This window comes from Marmota marmota, unplaced genomic scaffold, assembly GCF_001458135.2.
Source record: "Marmota marmota marmota unplaced genomic scaffold, marMar, whole genome shotgun sequence".
NCBI lineage: Eukaryota > Metazoa > Chordata > Mammalia > Rodentia > Sciuridae > Marmota > Marmota marmota.
Genome location: NW_026000082.1, coordinates 28,597,973 through 28,613,122, shown reverse-complemented (window position 1 = coordinate 28,613,122; position 15,150 = coordinate 28,597,973). Strand labels below are relative to the sequence as shown.

General features: G+C 50.4%; 1 protein-coding gene across 1 annotated transcript in view; it reads right to left on the bottom strand.

The window, feature by feature from the left end:
• Dlgap3 (DLG associated protein 3) overlaps nt 1-15,150 on the bottom strand; it is a 60,690-nt gene that overhangs the window by 34,275 nt on the left and 11,265 nt on the right. The window contains exons 3-6 of the mRNA XM_015484752.2: nt 8,967-9,049; nt 6,324-7,481; nt 2,144-2,349; nt 1,760-1,832 (exon numbers count right to left, since the gene is read on the bottom strand). Coding sequence (XP_015340238.1) covers nt 1,760-1,832; nt 2,144-2,349; nt 6,324-7,430 — 1,386 coding nt within the window. The 5' untranslated portion in view covers nt 7,431-7,481; nt 8,967-9,049. The remainder of the gene's footprint in view (nt 1-1,759; nt 1,833-2,143; nt 2,350-6,323; nt 7,482-8,966; nt 9,050-15,150) is intronic.

Below are 15,150 nucleotides of genomic sequence, written 5' to 3'. Positions count from 1 at the left end.
CAACTAGAAGGCATTGTAAGAGCCCAGGCAAAAGGACATGGTAACTTGCAGCAGAAGTGGTAAAGGGTGGCTGGATCTGGGATACATTTTGACATTTTGAAGGTGGGACCCAGAGGCTTTGCTGAGGGATTAGATAGGGGATATGAGAGAGGAAAAAAAACAGATTGACTTCATGGGTTGGGGGTGTTGCACGGCTGCAGAGGACATGCTTAGCATGTCTGGGGGCCTGGGTTCCATCCCAGCACACATACACACACACACACACACACACAAAAAAAAAAAGTAAGGAAAGCACTGACTTTGAACTTTCAGACCCGAGTTCCTGAAAGAACAAAGTTGATGCTATCTGAAAAGGAGAAGATGGTAGGTGGAGCGCCAATCCATGGAGGAGGGAAAGGGGGTGTCAGCAGTTTACTTTTGGGCATCTCCAGTTTGAGATCTGTACTGGACATCCAAGTGAGATTTCAATACACGGCTTGATAAATGTGCCTGGTGTTCCTGGGAAGATTGGGGCTGGGGTTGTGTATCCAGAGGAGTCATCAGGCTCTCAGTAATATTCAAAGCCATGAGCCTAGATGAGATCACCCAAGGAGTGGGTGTAGAAGCAGTCCAGGAGCCCTGGAAAACTCCAATGTTGAAATCCTACAGTCTTAGAGGCATCCAGCACACAGGTGAGATTAAGCAGCCAGGGGGAGAATCTTGAGGGTCTGGTGTGTCCAAAGTCAAGGAGAAAAAAAAAAAATGTTTCAAGAAGGAGAGTTAGCAACTGGGTAAGATGTTAACACCAGAACTGAGCATTAACTAGTGGGTTTAGCAACATAGGTTGGTGTGATGTGAAAAGACAGCTGTGCCAATAAGATTCCCTGATTCAGGAAATGTAACAAAGGAATACTGAGAGACCGCTGTGGGGAACAATGGGAGTCCGTGTGGACGGTCTTCTGCATCACTTTTTGCGTTGCTTTTTCCCCCAGCAAACAGCAAAAATAGCTAACCTTTATTGAGTGCTGGCCATGTGCCAAGAACACTATTATGATGCCTATTTTTAAATAGGGAAAGTGGGGCTCAAACAAAGTCAAGTTACTAGCCCCAGGTCACTCAGCTGGTAAGTAGCTGAGCTGGAATTCAAGACCATCTCCAGATTTAATGACTAGACTGCAGCTGTCTCTGCTTAATTAAAGAGAAAGCCTACACTTAGGGATAAAACTGACACGTACAAAATACCAATTTTTGGACTGGTACCTTTTGTTTGAATACAGTTTTCCGCTGAACTCACACAAATCTCTTGAGAGATAACTACCACTACTGTTGTCATTTTAAAGATGAGAAAAGAGAGGCATTGAGAAGTAAGATATCTCACTGGGGGTCCCAAGGGATGGAAGTGGTAGGGGCAGAACTCAGGCCCAGATCGCCTGGGAGGCTGCAGCTTGGCCCATGTCCTATCTGTACAAATCAATCCCACTCTTTGCATGGGGGTGGGCTGGAAGCAGTCAGGCCTGGAGAGGGCCAGAGACCCTCAGAGAAGGAGTGTTGTCCTTCCTTACAAGCTCATAACTTTGAGAATTCTTGGCAGGTTCCGCAGATGCGACTAAGACCCCCCAGTCTGAGTAGCTCCGGGAGACTCAAGGCGGGTTTCCCAGTTTCACCAGAACCAGGCCTGACCTCTCCCCATGGCCAGACCTCTGGTTTCAAGGCCTAGGATGAATATGGCCCGGAACACCCCTCTCCTCCCTTCCCTCCAGGTGCACCAGCTTTTCCCTACCTGTCCAGTGGTGAGGGAACGGCTGTAGCCAGGGATGGAGCTCCGGGGGTGAATCCGGGGTGGGACACAGCAGCTGGAAAAGGTCAAAATGTCAATGTCAGAATGGGGGTCTGCTAAGGGAAATGAAGGCAATGGGACTTCTGACCAGGTTCTGTTCCTCAGAAACCTCCAGAGATCCCCTAGGAGACACTGGGTAAAGAGACTCCCCCCCAAAAGGCACTCAGACAGGAACTATAACCAAATCCTTCCCCTTCATATGGGGCAGAGCAAGATACCCCACTTGAACCCTTTGCAGGGCTGCCCAACAGGAACCCACTCTACACACAACTGCAGAAAGCCAGCATCAGCTTCCTGACACCCACTGCCAGCCCTCCCTGTCCTTACTTGATCCGGGCCTGGTCCACGCTGGAGGAACGTCGGGTGGCGAAGCGCCGGGCAACTGCTTTGGGAGATGTCTTGGGGCTGCCGTCGGAGTCGCCGCTCTCCTCATCCCCCATGGCTTTGATGTAGCTGCCGCTCCGCATCCTACGGCAGGGGATCTCCCCATCCTTGCCACCCGTGGGGTAACCCCCCCAGTCATCTTGCGGCACCTGCAGGGACAAGGGCCTCTGTCTCTCAGACATGTCCCTTGTCAATCTAGGGGCCAGGATCCTCTACCCCTACTGCCAGTGGGGGGGCTCCCTGGCTGGGGCAGACCATGCCCACGAGCAGTCAGAGGAGGAACGAGAAGGGAGGTCTCAGATCATCGGCCCCTCCCTTGAGGGAGAGACTACTTCATCCTCCCAGGACCTCCTGCCACTTAACTGAGGGCCACTTAGAGAGTCTGGGGTGTAATCTGCCAGGTGCTGACAGGCTGAATGAAGATCAGAAGCCCAAGTGACCTTTGTCAATCCCGCTCCCGGCAGTGAAGTATCCACTGACCTCAGGCACCTTCTATCCTTCTTCTTCCATCCTCTGAACCAGCTCGCCTGCTGCATCCTCTGACTCTGCTCGACCCCGTGAGGAGCCAAAGAGGATGTTATGCAGAGGACACATCAGATTTGTGTTCAGAGGGAGCCCTCGACAGCCCAGATGGAGGCTGCAGGGTGGAGGACCAGGAGCAGGGCAGGGGCTCAAGTGGCAGGTGGGAGACCAATTAGGAGGCTGAGGCTGTTATCCAGGCAAGAGATGATGAGGCCTAAATTAAGACAGTGACAATGAGGGGGAAGAGGAGATGCAGATGAGAGGTGTTAAGGAGCATCAGTGAGCCTGATTAGCCGTCGGGGGAAAAGGAGGCAGGGAGGAGTTAAGAATGACTGCCAGGCTGATGGCTGAGGACCTGGGGGGCGGGGTGCAGTTGCTCACTGAGCCACAGAACCCCGGAGCAATAGGCTTGGGGAGAGGTGATAGGTTTGGGGTTGAGCACCTTGAGTTTGTCCCAGAACTGTTAAGGAGGTGGTTGGATGTTTGGCCTGGGGTTCAGCAGGAGACTGGAGCTAGAGGTAGACCCGTGGGAGTCATGGTGGCAGCTGGATCCATAGGAGAGAAGGAGACAACCCAGGGGATATAGGAAGAGAGAGCTAAGAGCGATCCACTGACATTTAAAAGGGGGCTGTGAAGAACAGAAGAGGAGCCTGTGGAGTCACCTGAGAAGGAGTGGGCAGGAGGGTGGGAGGGAAGTCAGGAGAATGCCATGTCATAGAAACAGGAGACATCTCGAGAATAAAAGAAGTTGATTATGTCAAATGCCACAGTGCGTTCAGAGGTTAGTAACTCAGGCTTCGGAGTTGGAAGATCCATAAGCAAATTCTGACCCCCTGCTTGCTAGCTAGGTGAACTTGAGCAAAACCGATTAATCGCTAAGCATCAACCTGGCTTTCTTGTCGGGGAACTGCTAATGGAATTATGCCTACATCAAAGGGTTGTTGGGAAAGTTAAATAAACCTATACTGAGTGTCCTGGACACAGAGAGTGATCAATAAATCTTAACTTATAGGTATGGAAGGTACCCTTTGAAGGTAGCTCTCAGAAACCAGGTCCCTTCAGCGGTCAGAGGCTGTGAGGGGCAGAAGGAAAAGGAAATGAAGAGAGGAGACTCTAAGAACTTGGGTAGAAAGGGAAGCAAGAAGCACAAGGGGCAGTGAAATTGAGGAAAGATGTTTTTAGGGTGAAAGTGACTTTGAGCATGTTTTCAGGATGAAAAGACAGTAAAGATTTTCTTTTAGAAAGGGGACAGTTGAGGGATGGAGGAGGATGGGCTCAAGCCCTTGTAAAGGGATCAGCCTGAGCTAGGTGGTCCTGGCTTTTCCTCTGAGGGAGTCCACGAGGATCACCTACACTGCAAAGAATGTCATCTAAGTGAAGGCAAGGGGAGACGACAAGGGGAGCCAACAGGACGTAAAACACTTGTTGTAAAGAAGAGGCTGCAAAGGGCAAAGATAGGGCTCCAAGAGGGGACAAGGCTCAGGAGAGTCTAGGGCTCAAGGGAGGGATAAGGACAGGGATCAGTATGAGAACTGGGGACCAGGGATGGAATGAGAGCCCAAGAAGGAACCCTCAAGGAAGAGCAGGACTCACTCAGCAAGGGGTCAGGGCTGGGAAATGGGAATACAGAAAGGAGATGAGGCTCCTTAAAGGAACAAGGCTCAGAATGGAAAGAGAGGACCCAGAAAAGGGTTGAGGAAGGGCTGGTGTCTAGGGAGAGAAATGGGACTTGAACAAAAGGTCCAGGAGTCTGAAGAAGATACCCAGTCTGATGGAGCCAGCCCCCCTGCTTGTGCACCGGGGAGTGCCAGGCTGTCTGGGAGGCTCCTGCAGCTCCTTAGTTCTCACCTAAAGGAGCTCGGACTTCCCACTCCATGACACCCTGGAATCCCAGACCCTGAGGACCATTCCCTTTCCCCACGCTGTACAGAGGGGAGCAGCAGATAAGTCAGCAGATGGGCCAGCCAGGGCAGGCTCGGCCACACTGCAGGGCTCCCACTCCATAGCCACTGCAGAGTTCCTTGCTCCTCTGCAGGACACTGTGAGGTGCATGTTAAAAAGGAAGCCCCCAGGGAGGTCAGGGCAGCCCTGGAGAAGCAGCGGGGAGCAGCAAAATGGTGGCAGGCCTCCAGGGATGGCAAGGGCTCGGTTATGGGGGAGGAATAGTGGCTGTTCCCTCCCTGCATCCTTCAAAGTTCAGCTTAGAGCACCTTCCTACCCAGGAGGGGGCAATCCAAGGCCAACCCACAAGTCCCGAATCCCAGAAGTCCCTTTCTACTTCCACAATGGCCCTATTTTCTCCTCTGGGCTTTCAAGAGTTCCCCCAGGGGAACTGTAATGTGTGAACAACTTACCAGCAAGGCCAAAAACACCCAAAAGACACATGCAGGCTCACTTCTCCACACCTCTAAACAGCCTGTAGTCTCTTCCTGGAACACTTTTAATCTGCACTCAACTAACTCCAACTCCTCTGCTGACACTCCATTTAGGGGACATTCCTCCTAGAAGCTGTTTCAAGCCACCCCTGGCCACCATCACCAGGTAGGTGAGGGACTCCTGTGTCCCCATGGTGCCCAGGACTCTCTTCTGTCACAGCCAATCATACTCTATTCCAGCTGCTTCCTTGTCTACCCCTCCTAAACTGTGAGTTCTCACAAGCAGTGTCTATGTCTTCACCTCTGTACCCATCTGAGCACAAAGTAAATGCTCAGGGAATGAATGAATGTGGATTGATCATCTATGAGGAATGTGGGTTTAGGAGATAACCCTAAGTCTGCTGGACCTCCAGAACTTTTATTGACTTTTCCTTCTAAAAGTACAGGAGAGCTCAAGAAAACAGACTGGGCTGGCAGAGGGTGCGATGAATGGTCCATCAGAAGAGGTCAAAACTCTTAGGCTCGCCAGCAGAGGCCTCAGAGGTAGTAAAACAGGATGGGGAGAGCATGCCAATTATTGTCAGAACCTCCACTCCCAACACCACCTGGAATTAAATCAAGGCTCAGACTTCAGCATGTCCTCAGCCTAGGAAAACTCACAAGACAGTGACCCAGAGCTCTTCCATACCCCGCCACCCTGCCCCCACCGGCTTTCCCACCACAGGTACCCAAGAATGACAAACCTCAGCAGAAGCATATTCTGGAAACTGGCCTTCATATTCAAACATCTGGACCACTCTGATTTGAGCAGTAAAGTTCAGGAGAAGGCTTTGGGCCAGGAGAATTGTTTTCCAACTGCCAACCTCCAAGCTAAAGGGCAGCTAGGGTCAGAGAGCTTCACGCTATGCACTGCCTTTTCTCAACCTCATTCTGCCTCCAATTTCATAAGATAGAGGTCAGCACACCTTGTCCAAAACAGTAGGTCAGTGAGAAGTCTTCCTGGCACTGATGTGCATCATCAGAAGAAGGGCCCCTGCACTGCACAAACTGGGGAACTAAAGCCCCAACAGGAGCTCAGGGTGACACAGTGAGGCAAGTGGAACCTCTCTGCATGCATGCCCTCCATCAGAGGGTCAGCTGGTTCCCATCCAACCCTTTCCCTGTTTCCTGGCTGACAAGACTGGTGAGGGCTGAGGACCCTGTTCCCCACCCCCACAAAGCCTCACCTGCAGATAGTGATAAGTCCTGGCTTTGGCCTTGGCCTCCGGACCCAGAAGCCCCTTGCCCGGCCCGGCCCCGGGGTATCCGTCCCGGCCCTGGCTGACCATCATGGTATGCCAGGCACTTCGCTTGACTGATTGTCCATCCAGTGACATGGACATGCCAGTGCAGGCAAGGCAGCGGCCTTCCGACCCGCCTGAGCGTCCCTTGAAGCTCAAGTCCCGGTAGGACCCATCTGGAGCCTCCAGGCAGAAGGGACCACCAGGCTCCCCAGGGGGTCTCCCACCCCCCAGGAAGCCACTATCACTGTCCAAGTTGTCATCGGAGCTCCACCAGCCGGCGGCCTTGGTCTGGTGCCTCCCATCCCCCTTGCGGTCCTTGCTCTTGCTCCTCTTGCCATGCCGGGACTGATGGTGGTGGTGATGGTGGTGGTGATGGTGGTGGTGCGAGGTGTGGGGGCCTCCAGAGCCTGGGCCAGGGTAGCTGTCTCCCCCAGAACCACCTCTTCCCTCGGCCTTAGGCCCATTATAGTCCCGCTTTCCAGGTGCCTCCAGAGAGTGGGACTTGGCAAAGAGCTTCTGCACAGAGTGAACCAGGTGCCGGATGCGGCTGGGACTCTCGCTTCGAGCCTCTGGGGCGGCGCCAGAACCTGGCCCTGGCCCAGGCCCAGCCCCTGCTGGACCTCGCTGGTATGGTAGCGTGTGGAAGCCATCTTGCTGAACGGGCAACTGCTTTTCAAACTGATCCAGGAGTGTGGGAGGCAGGCGGGGGGCACCCTTGCCCTGAGGGTGACCCACACAGTCTTCACAGGTGTCGAAGGGGCCCTGGCCGGGGTACATCCTGTTTAAGGTGCTGCTCCCCCCCCCTGCCCCAGCCCCCCCTGGCCCTCCCTCAGGGCCTACTGATGGCCCCTCACTCAGGCTCAGGGGACCTTCTGGAGAAAGGTGTCCCAGGCCAGCTCTTGGGGCACAGAAGCGGGGCTCGGTGGAGAAGGCCTCCCTGGAGCCCAGCAGGTATGGGGCCCTGGCAGCTGGGCCCACGTCCATATGCTGCTGGTCAGCAAAGCGGGCTGGGCGGGGATGGCTGCCTCGGTCGCCATGGTAACCCCTCATGGCCTCAGAAAAGGCTCTTCATAGTGTTGGGGGCCAGGCCCCAGGAACCTCCTGGGAAAATAGGGAGAAATGGGTTTCAAACGGAACAAGCTACTTCACCTAAAACCATCTTTCATTAGGCAGTCTTGTATTCCTTTAGGTATCAATTTATTGTGATTAATCGTACTACTTTTCCACAAATGGGCTGAAAAGTCCTTAAAATAGTCACAACAGACAAAGACACAAGGACACAAAATAATCCCGTCATTCATCAAATGCTGCAAATTTGATATATAGTTATTCACAAGAGGAAATCCTCTCAGCCAAATGGGTTTTTAAATATCCTTAGATTATCAAAAACAAAAGGAAATCCACAGCAAACACACCAAATAGTCAAGGAAACCAGTCATTAGGTGAACTAACTTTTAACATGCTGGGTTTAGGCAAACAGATCCAGAGCTATACACCTGTCCCAACCCTACTCCACAGCCTACTACCATAGGTGCCGGCCTCAGGGTCACAGCTCCCAGCCAGGTGACCAGAGAACACTGGACCCAAATCTACATATCTAGCACCATTTCACAGAAAAATCCCTCCCCTTCCTTCCACACCCAGTTCCTTCCATCTGGCTGCAGGCTCATTCCCCCACCCCCATCACTGAGACAGGAAGGAAAACCTGAGATGACTCCTCCTGTTTCCTCCACTGGGGCTGTGAGCTTATGCAGAAGCTGTGGCTGCTCCCACCCTCTATGAGCATGAAAGGCCTCTTCGGGGAAATATTCTGGGCTCCAAATATTCTCTAGTGAAATTTCCCCTTTTGTCATGTACCCCCTCCCACAGCTTCTTTCCACTGGGGAGGGGGTGGGGGAATCAAGGAGGGAGGAAAAGCCATAGAGCAGGGATGCTGGCTATACAGGTAGTATCTGAATCCTAAACTGGGATTGGAACCCAGGAGTTCCTCCTCCCAGGAACAGTGGGCTGGCAAGGCAGAGAGGTGATGAAGAAGAAGGTCTGGAACCAGTGTCCCTGGCCCCCATCCCAGGCTGCCAAGGCTACAGGACAGAGAGGTCAACTCTCAGCAAGAGCTGCCTCCAATCAGAACTCCAGGAGCTGCCAGGACAGGAGCTATGGCAGGAGGGGGTGACAGCAGGAAGGACAGGGACGAAGGAGCTGGCAGACGGAGCTCTCCCTCATCCCAGACCATGTCCTGGGCCATCTGCTGACTAGGAGGGGATGACAATCCAGAAGACTCCAGACAGCAGCACCTCTGAGACTCCATCTCCCTTCCTCCCACCACCACCTCCCCACACCCACCCTGTTTCAGGCTTCTTCCAAACTCTGCTCACAGTTAATCTCATACTACTTCCTAAACACTTCCTATGTACCAGGTACTGTGCATACCTAACACCCTAACCCCACTGACAGCCTATCATGCAGACATTATCCACACTTACCATGAGAAACTGGAGCTCAAAATAGTAAGGTTACACAAACTCAAATTATTCAGATTTGAGAACCTGAATCTAATCCCCTCTCCCAGAATTTCCTACCACTCACCATCCGGGGTATCCCATCCTTGATGTCAGGATCCCCACCACCAGGCAGAATCCTAACTTCAGAAGGCTCAGGACCACTGGATCCTAACAGAAAAGAAAGAAGTGGTCAGCAAAAGGGAAAAGAGATTCTTCTGAAGTCCTCTGGTCTCTGGCCCTGACAGTTTCCCTTCCCAACCCCCAAAACCAAGACTGATTGGATCCCCCATGATGCAGAGCCTTCAGACCCCCAGGGAAATGAGGTTGGCTTCATTATGCAAATACATGCAAATGAGCTCACAGGTTGGACTACCTCCAACTGCAGGTGTCTGTGTGATCTGTCCATGGTGCTGAGCCACAGCATTTTCATTGCCCTTAAATATGGCTGCCTTCCACAAACATTTTGAGCAGCTACCATGAGTAAAACTCTGAATGAGACTTGTATAGAGGTAATTTAAATGTGATCCCTGTCCTCAAGGGGTCTATAGTTTAACAGGGAACAACCTTTCGCATGACAGAGTTATTTCAGGTCCCTATATTTTTACATGAGCTGTTCCCTCCTCCTAGAATTTCCTTTCACCTGCCCCAAACCTCCCAACCCCAGCTAACACTTACATTAAGCCCCACCTTCCCTTGAAGACTTTCTGTACTCTCATTCTGGGTTATGCCTCTCTACTGGGCTTTTATAACACCCAGGGTGGCCCCATGAAACAACTATCACACTGCACTGAAATTGTTGCCATTTCTTTCTCCTCCCCTACAGTATAGTCTTCTGTGGGGTAGGAACCAAGTCCTATTCATCTCTGGATCCCTAGAATCTAATCTAGGGCTTTGCTCAGACCTAATATTTAATAAACATATACTAAGTACATGAGCAAATGGCTGTGCTGGAGAGAGGTGCCAAAATATTAGGCTCGTTCAGATGAGAGCAAAACCATTCAGTAGAGAGAAATCAAGGAAGACTTCTCAGAGAAGAGGGTACTGAATTAGAGTACAGGATGGCTGTGTATTTCACAAAGGTGGAGGGGAGATAACTCCCAATGGAGGAAAGGCAAGCACAAGCCAGAAAAGTTGTACAAATAAAGAATTCTGAGGGGTGGGCTGAGAAAGTTCCAGTAGAAAGACAGGATTTGGAGAACAGTGGGAAGGAGAGAGAGGGAGTCAGAAAGGAAGACGATTCTGAAGTTTGCAGCAGCCGTGACTGGAAGACTAATGATGCCATTATTAGACACAGGGATGTCAGGAAGAAGAGCTAGCTTTGCAAGCGTGATTAATAGTAGTGAAGAGACGCAGTCAGACATCAGGAAGAACTTCCTGACCCTGAGGGATGTGAGACAATGAAGAAGATTGTGGAGTCTCCTGGGAATCTTCCATAGAGGAGAATGTGAAATATGCCTAGCTCCAAGCTCACCCTGGGAACTGAACTGGAGTGGCTACTGGTTATCTTGCCTGGAGAGAGACTGGGGTGACCTCACAGATATCAGCTGCCTGGCTCTATGACAATTCTTCTCTTCCACTGCCCTTTTCTGGGGTAACAGAGGGCACTTCAGACCAAGATGGCTGCCTCTTAGGCACTTAGAAAAGCACTCGAAAACATTTCCACACCTTGGATAGAAGCTTTGACAGCCTGGTCCTTTGTCCATGGCACACTCCTCTTCCTGGCCCAGGCAGGACCCAAGTCTGAGATGCAGAGCACCAAAAGCCACTTTGGTAGAACTGCACACAATCCCATTTGGTTGGTTTGCAGTCCTATTAAGCTGGAATCTCACACTGAACTTCCCAATGGTAGATGTTCTCAGTTGCTCTCTGTATCCAGCTTCACATAGGTGAGCTGCGATCAAGAGCTTAACAAACTTCAGTCTCTTTAAAATTGATCCATATTCTCCTAGCTGTGTTCTCAGAGGAGATAAGTCCTTACAGTTGCTCCTCTCCAGACAGACCCTTCTGGCTCCCTGACCCATGTCCTACAGGGCAGCACTGTCTAGTGGAAAGAGCACAGTCTCAAGACCAGAAGGTATACAACCCAGACAAGTGACCCAACTTCTCTATAGAGATCCCTGCTCACTTCAGTGCATATCAAATGACACAATGCATACAAAACCACTTTATAAACTCTAAAATATCATGCAATGTAATGTCTCATGTGAGGCATTTATTTTGGACTTCTGAATTCCTCAGTGACCAAATAGTAAAGGATATTTTAAAAAATCCAAGTTACTGGGGGGAAAAGATATCTAATTTATGGATTTCCTAAACAACAAAAAAATTCATTATCAACTGATTTATTGCTATATATTATGCTTCACAGCCACATTCCTTCACCCTCTGTCCCCACTATTTTGGCACCTCTCTCCAACACAGCCATTTACTCATACTAGATATGATCTAGGGAAAGGAAAAACAAGTGAGGAAGGGATTCATAATCTATCACCCAGTCCTATGGATTCTGCTTCCTAAAAATAAATGTACCCACTTATTTCTGTTACCACCAATCATTGTTGGCTGACTAGCTAAAACTCATTCCTAACCTCCTCCCTTTCCCAGCCTCCCATGTAACTTCAGGCCATGTGATTCAGTTTTGGCTAACGATATATATACATGAACATATGATGAGACAGGCACTGTGGCACACACCTGTAATCTCAGCTATTCAGGAGACTGAGACAGGTGGATCTCAAGTTCAAGGCCAGCTTGGACAACCTAGTAAGGCCCTGTCTTAGGAAAAAAAAAATGAGGCTAGGAATGTAGCTCAGTGGTAGCCCACCACCAAGTTCAATCCCCAGGACTTCAAAATAAAACATAAAAATTAGGTGAGGGTTTCTGGGAAATTGTCTTGCCTTTGTCACAAAAAGGATGGAGCTTGCTAGTGCCATCTTTCCTCCCCTTCTTTTTGGCCAGAATAAAATAACGATGGCCAGAATGAGGGTAGCGATCTTGCCACCGTGAGAGAAAGCCCTCGGCAACGGCAGGGATGTTAGTCCTGGCACCAAGGAGCCAGGAAGCAACACAAGCGGTTGCCTTTCCCCAGGCCTGCTGTGATAGGGAATGAACTCTATTTTAAACCTCCCTGGGCCAGATTTTCTGCATGTGCAGCAGAAAGCGCTACGAACGAATCCAGCTACACCTCTGAACATCACCTTCTGCCTGTACATCTGCAAAAGTCTCCCAACTGGTCTCCATGTTTCAGCTCTTACCCTACTCCAACCCAAATGATCATCTGAAAACGCTAATCTGATCATGTGGCTTCTCTGCTTTAAATTCTTCACTGGCTTACTGATGATGCTTAGGACAAAGCACCTTCACCTGTCTGACCAGGCCAGCATGGCGTGTCCCTTCCTGCTTTCCGACATCCTCTCACCACATGCCCCCTCCTTGCTCTCTCTGCTTCAGCCATGCCAGTCTTTTTTCAGTTCCATGATCCTTCACATCATGGGGCCTATTCCCATTGTCCCCAATGCTTTTCCGGCCCACCTCTGCCTTGCTGCCTCCTGCATTCCCTTCAGATCTCAGCCCAGTGGTTGCTTCCTCGGGGAAGCTTTCTCTGGCCTCCCTGAGTAGGTCAGATCCCCCTGCTGTTTGCTCTCAAGGCACCACGGACCTGGCTCTTACATCGTTACCATTTTAAATTTGTGTGATTCCGAGATCACCTGTCTCTCCCGCTAGAATGTAAGTTCCGCGCAGGAATCTTGTCCGTCTCAGTCGCTGTGTTCTCCCCAGCCCCTAGCACAGTGCCTGGCACGTGGCAGGTGCTTGTTGAGAGACTTTTTAGAGCCTACAAAGAACAACAGCCTTTCATTTGTGATATTTTATCTGATTCCCAAAACCATTTCAAGAGATGGAGATTATCCCCACCCCTCCCAATTTATAGAAAAAGAAAATGAGACTTTGAGAAGCTAATTAACCATCCTAAAGTCACACTGAAAGCCGGTAGCAAAGCCAGAAGTCAAACCCAGCGCTGCCTAATTCCAAAGCCTTAACTTTTCCACTGTCTGTGCTGTTTGTTAGCCCAGAGAAGTCACTTACCCAATGCCATTCTGAAGGAAATACAGCAACGAAAGTGCATTTGGATGTTTTTGCTTTTGTTTAGCAAACAAACCAATCAAAAGACCTCACCTATATCACACACTCCAGAGCAAACCAGTGCATGATTTAACCTTTTCCCCTGCGTGGCGAGAACGTGAGTTTATGCCAAGACCAAGGTCAGACGAGCACAGAATAAAAGAAGCTCTCTGAAGCCCTGTGGCAACTCTGGGTGCTGCCATTATTTTCCCCACTTTACTGCACTAAGTCATCTCTCCACTATCCCAGGACACAAGGAGCTGCCCAGATGATGAACCTCTGGGCCGGGAAAGCAGCCACTTCTGCAAGTCGCTTGTGGCTGGCTGGGAAGTGGGAAGTGAAGGAGTCTGGGAGGGTGCCGTGTGTGACAAATTCTTCTCTGATAGAGCTTGAATCTATCTGGGAATGGAAGAAGTGGCACAGATGCCGTCACCAAGAAATTACCCAATTTAGCACCAACTACACAATCCAGCAATTAGTTTCTTAAACCGGAACTTGCTGGGGGCTGCCAGGCTGGCGGGGTTGTTGTTACAAATCTCACTGGGAAACCAGCTGTGTAATTCGCCAGGGAGGTTGTCACTGCCCCAAGCAATTACCTTCCAGAAAAAGAATGGAAAATGGGGGAAGGAAAAGGGATACAGAGGAAGGAGTCAGTGTTTTCTCTCCCTAGCCCCCAGGGCTCTGCCCAGCCAAATCAGTTGATTTTCTTGAGACCTAGGTGACTCACAAACTCACTGGATCAAAGCGGTTATTGGTGTGGACTGTGTCTTCAGACTATCTGGGTTCAAATCCCTCTCCACCCACTTACTAGCTGTGTGTACTTGGGCAGGTGATTCACCTCTCTTAAACTATTTCCTCACCTGCAAAATGGGAATTGTATGAGAGCCATCATAAAGGTACTAATGATGTAAGGGATAATAAAGGAAAGCATATAATTCCCTTAGCACTGTACCTAGCACATGGTAAAAACCCAATAAAGGTAGATATTGTTATTTGTGGTTTTGCTTTTATTACTTCCTCCATTGGCTTACAGTGTGACCTTAGGTAGGTCACTTAATCTCTTTGTGACAACCATCTAAGGCCAAAGGTATTCTGCTGTGGAAAAGATAAGTTGTTCCTAAGATAGTCCATATCTAGGGACCCAGGGATCCAGGTGCGTTTAACAAAGTGTCTCAGAGGTTGACAAAGTGACACCTTGGGCAAAGACGAAGATTTCGATTACTGAATATTAGCTGACTCACCCCTTCCTCGGGGAGCCTCTGGGAGAGTGACAAGCTTGACATGATTGTTCAGCAAAAGGGTACAGCTGCTGTCTCACTGGGGGTCTGTCCTACCTGATCCCATCACAGGGAGCCCATGAGGTCATCCCCACACCAGCTCCAGTATTAGAGCAGAACTTAGAGCAAGTGAGGCCTAGAATTTATTTTGATGCTACAAGCCTGGGCTCTTCCGTGCCTGTGGGTGAGCCACGTGTGCCCAGGGACCCCAAAGCTTCAGGCTTCGCCTATCTCCCACATTTCCTTGGGCTGACCTAACCAATATGGCCAGGATTCTGTCTCAGTTTTCCTGTACAGCCCTTTCCCAATCCCTGACTGGCCTGCAGCTTGGATGGCAGGGGCCATGTGCCCATGCAGAATAAGCTAGCCACTGGAAGCCTAACACAGAGCCCCTGACCTGGCTATTCATCTTTGCCCACAGAGGCCTCTCCCTTCACCTACCTCTGCCTGAGCCCCCTGGCCAGTGTGACACTGGCTTTACCCGGATGACTGTGGTAGGATCTCTGTAGCTGCTGGTCTGGCGCCCTTGTCCATGCTTTCCTCAACCCCTCGACCCGTCCCATGGCTAAAGACCCCAGCCCTTAGGACTCCAAGGAAAACCCTTCTTCTCCTATCCTCCCTGCCCCAGAAAGTGGAGAAAGAAGAAGGAGGAACAGAATGGAAGGAGAGAGGTTTGCAGTCTTATTCACTCACCTTCACTTCTGTATTTCATCAACTCTTCCTGGGGGCATAGGGCAGGAATTTCATAGAAAATGGGTTTACTGCTCCAAAACACTCAAGACATGTAGGCAGATCTGAGTCTAAATGCATCTCCTGACCCACTGGATGGCGTTCAGCCTGTGAATAACCCACACTACCTATAATCTCTTTGAA